The 9,785-nt window shown below is 39.8% G+C and overlaps 1 protein-coding gene across 1 annotated transcript; it reads right to left on the minus strand.

Moving 5' to 3' along the window:
* Positions 1-2,004: 2,004 nt before the first annotated feature.
* PADG_12490 (uncharacterized protein) lies at positions 2,005-2,876 on the minus strand (the record flags this gene model as incomplete). The annotated part of the gene is made up of 3 exons (XM_010765592.1): positions 2,005-2,173; positions 2,389-2,675; positions 2,748-2,876. The coding sequence occupies 3 exons, from the start codon at positions 2,874-2,876 to the stop codon at positions 2,005-2,007; spliced, it is 585 nt and encodes a 194-aa protein (XP_010763894.1).
* Positions 2,877-9,785: the final 6,909 nt, after the last annotated feature.

The raw sequence follows: 9,785 nt of genomic DNA on the forward strand, positions 1-9,785 counted from the left end.
TATCTTATTTAAAGACACTATGCATTCAGCAATGTTCTCTTCCTCTGAGGAGTTGATTCTAGCAATATTCATAGAGAGAGTGATCTGGGGGTCAAGAGTCTCTGATTCTAGAAGAATCTGCATATGACTGTTCTGTTGCTTCTTAACCTGCTCAGGCCTGCTCAGTGTGTCTGCTAGCAGGTTGGCCTTATCTGGTCAATACTTAATCTCAAAATAGAAATGGGAAAGAAATTCTGCTCAGTGGGTCTGACATGCATTCAGCTTCTTGATTGTCATGAAGTATTCCAGTGCACAATGATCAGTGAGAACCTTGAATTGTTCTTTCTGTTGTAGTCTCTCAAGCTCAGCTCATCACTTCTGCAATGCTCAGATGACTGCAAGCATTTTCTTGTCATGGATCTCATAGTTGAGCTCTGCATCATTCATTGACTTGAAGTAGAAGATCACAGAGTGTCAAAGATTATCATTCAATCTTTGACTTAGTATCTCAGTCACCACTCCATCTGAGGCATCAGTCTCAATGCAGGTTTCATGTCCAGGATCAAAGTAATGTAGGGTTGGAGGCTCCACCAGCTGCTTCTTCAGTTTCTCAAAGACTGATTGACATTCTGATGTCCACATGAATGAAACTGTCTTCTTTGTCAACTGGTATAGTGATTTTGCAATTCAGCTATAGTTTCTTATAAATCACTGATAGAAGTTGACAAATTCTAGAAATGATTGAACATCTTTTACTGTGATTGAAATCTGCCACTTTGTGATGACAGCAGTCTTCTCAGAGTCTGTCTCAATCCCCTCTGTGGTAATGATAAACCTCAGATATCTTGTTCTCTGAACAGCAAACTTGCATTTCTGAATGCTAGCTTGCAAGCCTGCTGTCTTTAATCAGTCCAGTATCAGATTCACTTGCTGCTTGTGTTCTTCAAGAGTCCTGCTGTAGATTAGAAGGTCATCCATAAATGCTGTCATGAACTTGTCCAGATAGTCAAAGAAGATACTGTTGACAAACTGTTGAAAGCAGGCAGGGGCATTTGTAAGACTGAAGAGAATCACTCAGTATTTATAGATTCTGTAGCAGGTTCTAAAGATGGTCAGATCCTCTGACTTAGAGTCCATTCAAATGCAATGGAACCTCTGCTGAATGTCCAGCTTTGTAAAGTATTTTGCTCTGTTGAGTCAGTCCATCAGCTCATCTATTAAAGGCAAGGAATACTGATCTTGTTTGATCATAGCATTCAGCTTGTGAAAGTCAACACAGAATTGTAGCTTCTTCCCACTATGAGCAATCAGAATTGGGGAGGTGTAGAGGGCTGAACTTGAAATGACAAAGCTCTTTGCTAGGTTGATTTTGAGATAGGTCTTCACTGCTTCTAGTTCCTCCAGATTCATCTTATATAGAGGTGCATGTTCAATGTTCTGAATGAGGTCAGTGTTAGACTGAAGCTCTATCTTAAAATCAACATTCTTCTGTAGAGAGGGTAATTTATCTGATGCTTTCTTTGAGAAATAGTCCTTCTGACCTTTCAATCATTCTGGTAAGTTGCTGATCAGCTTCTCATCAGACTTCTTCTCAGCTCTCACTAAACTCCACTTCTTCTCAAGCTGTTTATCAATTTCATACAGACTGGTTATGAAGACTGTTGAGTTCTTGTTCTTCATATAACTGTGAAAAGAAGCAGTCTCAATGAAGTTCATATTCATCATCTGTGATGCTGTCTCCTCCCAGGTTGGTCTCTGTCTTGTCTTAGATGTCATGGCTGAGCTGGTCCCTTTCAATCTGCAGAGCTGAGCCTGATGCTTCTGTCTGATCTTCTTGTTCAGTTTGATCTCTCTTCATTTCACATCTGTCTGATACTCAGACTTAGAGTCTGGATGCTTCAGTATTGATCAGAGCACTATCTTCAGCATCAGCTCCACCATCTGTTCTGGAATAGACTGTTCACTCAGCCAAACCAGATGTTGGTTTTTAACATCCAGCCATATATCCTGTGCTGTCAACCACTTTCATCCCAGGATGACAGAGTACTGGCCTAGGTCCATCATCAGCAGAGGAACATTCCGGAATCTCCAGCCATTCACCCAGAGGTTTAGGGTCAATGTGCAGTCTATCACCTCATCAGAGGCATCATTGTATCCCTTCATGCAGCATTTGAATGGGAGTTTCTGAAACTTTCTATTGAAGAATCTCATCAATTCTATAGTATATCAGATATCAATAAAATTCACATCATTTGCTTCAGTATCAGTGAGAGAATTTGTAGAAGTAGCAATTTCATTATGGACTAATTTAATTGAGACATTAAAGCTCTTTCCCTCAATCAAGTTCTTCATCTCAAACCTCTCACAGACTATTGAACTACCTGAGGTGAAGTCTTCTCTCAGACTCACTCTTTTCTCAAATCTGCTGAAGACTCAGAAGTGTCATTCTCTGTGAGCTCAGTGATCATCTGTTGAGACTTCTGCTTCACAGAGCAGTTTCTGGCAATGTGATCTTTCTTCTTGCAGTAGTAGCACTGAATATCTGAATGAGTGTCCAAGGCTTTCTTTATGATAGAGGATTTTGTGGCTGAGATGCTGTGAGAAGTTTGACTGTCAGAGACCCACAGAGTGTTTTGCTTGAAGATATTAGACTCATTTCCCTGCAAGCTCTTTGACTTCTGAGTGGCATTGATTGTCTAGAGAATGTGAGCTGCCTGAGCACAGATCTTCTGAAACTCAGCATATATATTGATGATTGCATTGGCTACTGCCACCATTCTCTGAAGGTCAAAGAACAGCTTGTCATTGAAGTCTGTCTTGTAGTCCTCTTCCATACAGAGTGCAATGTGACATGCCACGTCCCCATTAGTCTGGTTTTCAATGTATGCAATTCTCATGTGTTCAGTAGGGTAGTGGTCAGCATTCTCTCAGAGCTTGTTCTTCATCTAAAAGAGCCAGTGTTCAAATTTTGACTTCTTGCTGTCAGTGAGGTGTTTTGAGTCATCAATCTTGACAGATCTCTGGGTAGTCTCAGAGAGGATAACACCTCAACTTGCTGCTTGATTGCTGACTGTCATGTGGACCAGAGTGTGGCTAAGTTCATTGTGTTCAGCAATTAGCTCATCAATCTGGCTTTGCTTGACAGCAGTCTGGTCAGTGATGTTGTTTCATTTCATCCTCAGACATGTGATTGTATTTCTCAATGTTTTTTTATCATCAAAGATGCTGTCAAAGATTGCTGCTAATTCTTTGTAGACATGGTTCTTGTCTGAGTGAATCATCTGTCTGAATTCTTCAAGTGAGACCTGTGGTTGATCAGTTGGCCTAGTTAGAACATATCACCAGTTCCTCTTGATCTTTTCAGAGGGCTGGAAGTCTGAGGTGGTCATTCTGATCTGGGTCTCTCTGATAAGTAGTAAGGGGGATGAATTGCTATTGTATGTTGTGCCATCAGATTCTCACTGAGCAGGTTCTACTCAATTCTGAGTAGAAGGGGTAGGATGAAGCTTAGTATTATGTAAGAGAGTGAATGTGAGCTGCATAAGAAGGAAACTCTCTGCATTGCTAACTGCTATATAATGAAATACTAAGCTTGATGGAATGAAAGAAAGTGCTGGGGCCTGCCCAGGTTATAACCACCTGCATGGTCATTTGATCATGTGAGAATATTTGACCTAACTGGGCGCCGAGCTTAATCCGACGTCGAGTCTAACCGGGCACTAAGCCTTGATCAGGCTCGGTCGGGCGCTGAGCCTAACATTTAATAGCTGCTTGAGCTACAGTATTGTTTTATTTTATTTATAAATATATGACTATGTTCTTTAGTACTTTTTTATTATCAGAAATGCTATTAAAAATTATTATTAATTTATTATAGATATGATTTTTATCTAAGTGAATTATCTATTTAAATTTTCAAATAAAATTTATAATTAATCAGTTGATTTTGTTAAATATATTGATAGTTCTTTTTGATCTTTTCAGAGAGTTGAAAGTCTAAAATAATTATTCTAGTCTGAGTCTTTCTGACAACTAAGAAGAATAAGTTGCTATTTTGAACTGACTGTTTAAACTTAGTATACTGTTATATTATCAGATTCTTGCTGAGCAAATTTACTCAATTCTGAGTAGAAAGAGTAAAAAAAAGTTTAGTATTATGTTAGAATGTGAATGCAAGCTGTATAAGAAGAAAACTCTCTGTATTGCTAACTGTTATATAACAAAATACTAAGTTTGATAAGATAAAAGAAGAGTGCTGAGATCTTGTGTGTGTGTGTTTGTGTTTTTATTTAACACCCAGTTAGTCCATGTGCCTTATGAGCATATGATCTAGTAGAGTCTATGTTGAACTATAGAGCAGATAGAGCTATGTCTGTAGATGACTATCTATCTAGTAGCTATCTTACAAATAAGATAAAAGAGTTGTGTATTGCTGCATCAGCAGAGCTCATGAGTCAGTTGTCATAGAGCAGAGATTTTGAGAGATTTTAAATTTGTGAGAGAGAGGTAGAGGAGATAGATGGAAAGAAAGACAAGAAAGAAAAGAAAGAGAAGAAAAGAGAAAAAGAAAAAAAAAATAATGAGAAAGACAGAGACAAGACAGAGAAGAGAATAATCTGTGAGATCTAATCTGAAGATGTGTGACAGCACATTGAACAGATATTCTGATAGAAGACTGTTTCTCTTAGTTAATTGTTGAATTCTAGAGCCTCACACAAGATTGTCAGTATCTCATGAAGATTGTAGATAGATCAGCATCACTTTGCTGCTTTTCTTGCAAGAGTGCAATAGTAGAAATGATCTGAGATTTTGCTATGTCTGCACCAGCAGTAGCACTCTGCATCTTTATGCTTAAGATAACTGTGATAGATTGCAAAGTCTTCATGATCTGATCAAACAGCATAGAGCTTTTCTAATGTGAAGTGTGAAAGTTTTACCTCTGTTGAGACTCTCTTTAGTGAGATCTTCAGCTTCATATAGTATTTGAGCTGATTTTTGACCCAGTAGTTCTCAAAGACCTGTGTGATTTGTTTCATAGTGTGCTGCTTTATATAAGCTAGAATGTCTATGCTGTCAGATTGAGATATCATGCTTGCACTTGCTGTCTGCACTGCAGCTGCTTTGACTTCAAGATCTGTCTTTTCATTATCAGTCATGTCTGTGTGATCTGAGACTCATCTAATGATCACTCTGCTTTTAGTGATCAATAAGAGTCTATCTCTGCTCTGTCAGATCTTTATGACTTTTAGAAACTGCACAAAGACCTGCTGACTAGAGGTGTTTGACACAGATTCAAGAGCTTATGCTATCTTCAAATTATCTAGACAAATGTAGACATTGCTGACAAACTTCATCTGAGATGAGATGATGACTTTCTTTAGACTTTGTAGAACTGTCATTGTCTCTGTGTTAAAGATCTCTGCTTTATTCATTGATAGATTTTCTGTGAAAATTAGATGATATTTGCTACATCAGCATATAGCTCATTCTGCATCAGTCACACACTGAGGACACTCTATCTGTGAATCATCAGTAAAGATTATCAAATTCAGAGAATTGTATTGTTATAGCCAGCTCTTAAAGTCTTATACTGTCTGTTTCTTTGTGGAGTCTGTCTCATACTCAATCTGCAGATCTTCTTTTCTGAAAAATCTCATTCAAGAAGATGTGAGTAGAGAATCATATGCTTCTATCTCATCAGCATGACTGGATGCTCTAGACAGATGTGTGGTATAGAGCTTGATGATAGCTACTTTATTAGAGCACTTCACTAGTGAGTGCCTCTTGTCAAGCTTTTTGATTCTTACTGCAAATACAACATGCTGATTATCTAGTGTCTCTTTCATTGACATGATTTCTAGCTCACAGTGTAGAGCTAAAATGAATGTGATCTTGTAGACTGACAGTGCCTCTCACAAAGCATCTCTAAGAACTAGATCTAGCTTTCTAACTAGACAATTCATTCAATTGAAGGTTTTCTTTCTCTTCTTCATTCATGTGACTTCAGGTCACTAGGCCTCTGCTTCATAACAGAGCACAGAGAGCACACAGATCTGAATGAATTGTTTAAGCAGTTGTACTGAGACATCTCTTGCTGTGTTGCTTAGTATCTATATGTCATTAGACATCTGTCATGCCTTAGCTGTCATGATCTTCACATGTTTCTTGAAGCTCAGTTTTCTATTTAGTCAGATTTCTAGATATCTTATGAAGCTTTTCACTGCATTTGCTGTAATAGAGTGAGTGTCAGATGTTGTTTCAAGATCAATTGAGAGGTTTGAAAGAATTTTGCACTGTGTGAAGTATGCTATCTCAGTTTTGACAAAATCAAATGTTAGTTCTTCTTTGCTAGCTCAATCATTTAGCAACTTGAAATTCTTCTGAAGAGTAATAACATTCTTTTTGAGAGTGATTTCAGCACTAAGAAGTTCTAGATCATCTGCATAGTCTGAGTGTGCACATCTTCTTTGTATAGTTTCTAGAAAGAACAGAGACTGAATAAACAGCATGAATAGAATAGATGAGATTGATAAGTCTTGTGGAAGTTCTGCTGGGATATCAAAGAGCTCTTTCAGAAGTTCATTCAATCTGATCTTGTCTGTGTGTTCTGTCATGAAGCATTTCACCCATCTAATTAAATTTGATGACTAGTCTTGTTCTTGCAATCTCTGCAGCATTCTTCCTCTGAGTACAGCATCAAAAGCATTCTTGATGTCCAGAGTAAGAAGAGAGACTACTTTTCCATGAGCCCAGGCTTTCTCTATATCATGAATCATTACTGCCACTATGTCTGAGACAGCCTGCTCAGAGAGGGCTTTAAAGTGCTGAGGGTGGACAATCTTCTCTTGTATAGCTGTCCAGGCCAGCTTACAGACTATCAGATGTTTCAGTTCCTTCCTCAACACTGAGAGAAGGGCTATAAGCCTGTAGGATCACAGAAGTATTGAATCTCTATTGACCTTAGATAGCACAATCAGTATGATCTTTTGAAAGAAGGTTGGATGCTAGTCAACTCTAAGACAGACTCTGAACAGTCTTCCACTGATATCTTAATATGTGGTCATGTCTTTCATAGCATCTCTGTTGGCACTTCATCAGTTTCTGAAGTGGTATTATCTGTGTTCAGCAGAGAACTTTGTATCTCATGTGCTGAGACAACAGAAAATGATAATTTGACAGATGATGAATTGAATCAGCTAACTGAAATATCCTCTCTGCTTGCAGTCTTCTGTAAGAGCATCTGTTGCAGAAGATTTCTTTTTTCTCTAGAGATTGTTCACATTCACTCAGTTTCTTCATCTACAAGAGGGGGGAAATGAAAGGAGTCAGTTGAATGAGCTCATTTATTCATCTTAAAGATATCTTTTCTCATTGAGGTCTCTGCTATTTTGTCTCATCAGTATTCTCTCTTGACTTTTCTGATGATTCTAGCTACATTTCTTTTTGCTTCTCATAAAAAACTAGAGTCTAGGTACTGTGCATGATGTAGTGTTGTCACTGCTTTCTGACAGTTCTCATTTCATCATGACTGACCTGTGTCTTGTCTGATGCTCTTCTTGATGAAACTTTCCAGAGAAGCTATTAGTGCATCTGTGATATCTTTAGTCAGAGTATCCAGCTGATCTGTATTGAAGTACTCTGAAATATCACATAGTTTGTCTAGTTTTGACTTATAGACCTTCAGCATTTGATTAAAGACCTTCTCATCCATGATATTAAGACAGAAAAAATGAGGTGATCTGTCAGACCTTGCACTCTGTAGAAGACTGATTTTGATGAGAAGAGTCTGATGATCAGAGGAGGTGTAAAGAAATCTGTCCATCTGTGTGTCCACTTCTTTGATAACTAATTCTGAGGTGGCCCAGGCCAGATCTATCATGTTATGCCCACATGTGGGGGTGTCTGGGTCCATGGTGAGAGTAAAGTTGAAATTCATGATCCATTGCAGGAATGATTCCACTCACATGCTTGAAGACACTTCTAGTTGCCACACAGAATGCTTGATATTGAGATTATCAGCAAGAAGCAACAGAAGTGCTGAGACAGATCAGAAGAGAAGACAGTTCACATCTTGTTCAGAATTCTCTGCATCTGAGAATGCATTGTATATGTTGACTGTCTGAAGTTATAGATCTCAGATCTGTATGTGCAGCATGTGAATGTCTCAGTTTTCTGTTCAGAGACCTGAAACTGCATGAGTATAGATTTGTGAGTGTTTATGCACATAGGTGAGAACTCATGACTTTCTGTTCCACTTTTCAATTGAGGCAAAGCAGTTGAATGCTAGATGCTTTTTGAAGATGTGTTGACTTAAGTTTCTGTGAATTCAGAGTTTCTGTATGAGAAGAATGTCAATCTTTCTTTCAAAAACTAGATTGAGAGTCATCTTATGTGCTAAGCTCTCTTTTTCTATGTTGACTTGCATAATCTGCAGAAATTGCAGAGATCTAGAGTTCTTCTTCATTGAGTAGCTGAAAGAAGTGTTAGGGAGCGAATGCGAGCTGCATAAGAAGAAAGACTCTCTGCGTTGCTAACTGCTATATAACGAAATACTAAGCTTGATGGGATGAAAGGGGGTGCTGGGGGCCTGCGTGGATTATAACCACCTGCATGGTCGTGTGGTCACATGATATGGATTAGGCCTAATCGGGCGCCGAGCTTAATCCGACGTCGAGTCTAACCGGGCACCGGCCTTCGGTCGGGCTCGGTCGGACGCTGAGCCTAACATCACCCCCCGGTCTAGGGGCAGGCATGTCCTCATGCCGGTAGGTCGTCATCAACCTCGTCCTTCAGGTAGCTGTCTGTCTCCCATGCCTTCAGCCACTCATCTAGTCGCCTTGGGGGTCCAGCTTTTGTAGGGTTAGCCTCATGGAAGTCGCGTATGGCGTGTGGTGATCCTTTGAAGTCGCGAGTGGGGTACCATGAAGAATCCTCATCAAACCCCTTCCAGCGCACCTGATACTGCAGCTTGCTCCGGCTTATTCTACTGGCCAGTATACAATCTATTTCTCATTCATTCTCACCATCTATTTCAATTGGGTCTGGTGGTCTGATAGTCTGGCCAGGTAGAGGGTCTCTGAAGTCCTTGCGTAGCTTGTCTGGGGAGAAGATTGAATGAATTTTCATTGTTATGGGGAGGTCCAGTTTGTAGGCATTGCCCACCTTTTCCAGGATTCTGAAGGGGCCGGCATTCTGCTCTGCCAGTTTACAGCTTGGTCAATCCATCTTGTATGATTTCAATGTTAGATAAACAAAATCTCCTACTGCAAAGTCAGGCTCTTGATGGTGCTTGTCAGTCTGCCTCTTCATCTGTTCCTGTGCTGTCTTTATGTCTTTACTCACCTGGTTCCAGATCTCTCTCATTCAGTGAATGAAGCTCCTTGCTGCTTCTTGATTTCTTTTCTCATTCATGTCCAATTTCTCTGCCAGTGGTTGCCAGTCAAATGACATTTGGGGTTCATATTCATTTGCTGCGAGGAAGGGGGAGATCCCTGTGGAAGCATTTGAGGTAGCTGCGGAGGCATGGTCTATAATGGGCAGTCACTCATCCCAGTCGTCTTGGTAGTAACTGACATAGGGGCGAAGACAGGTGGCAATGTATTGATTCACCACTTCTGTCTGTCCATCAGTTTGTGCATGATGTGCCGTTGAGAGTTTCAGTTTTATGCCCAGGATCTGTGTAAACTCATCCCAAAAGCTTGATATGAACTGGGGGCCTCGGTCAGAGACAATTGAGTCAGGCGCCCCATTGTATGAATAGTAGAATCGAATGAATAGTCAGGCCAGCTCCTGGGCTGTAACTCCCC

This window comes from Paracoccidioides brasiliensis, assembly GCF_000150735.1.
Source record: "Paracoccidioides brasiliensis Pb18 unplaced genomic scaffold supercont2.22, whole genome shotgun sequence".
NCBI classification, from domain to species: Eukaryota; Fungi; Ascomycota; class Eurotiomycetes; order Onygenales; family Ajellomycetaceae; genus Paracoccidioides; species Paracoccidioides brasiliensis.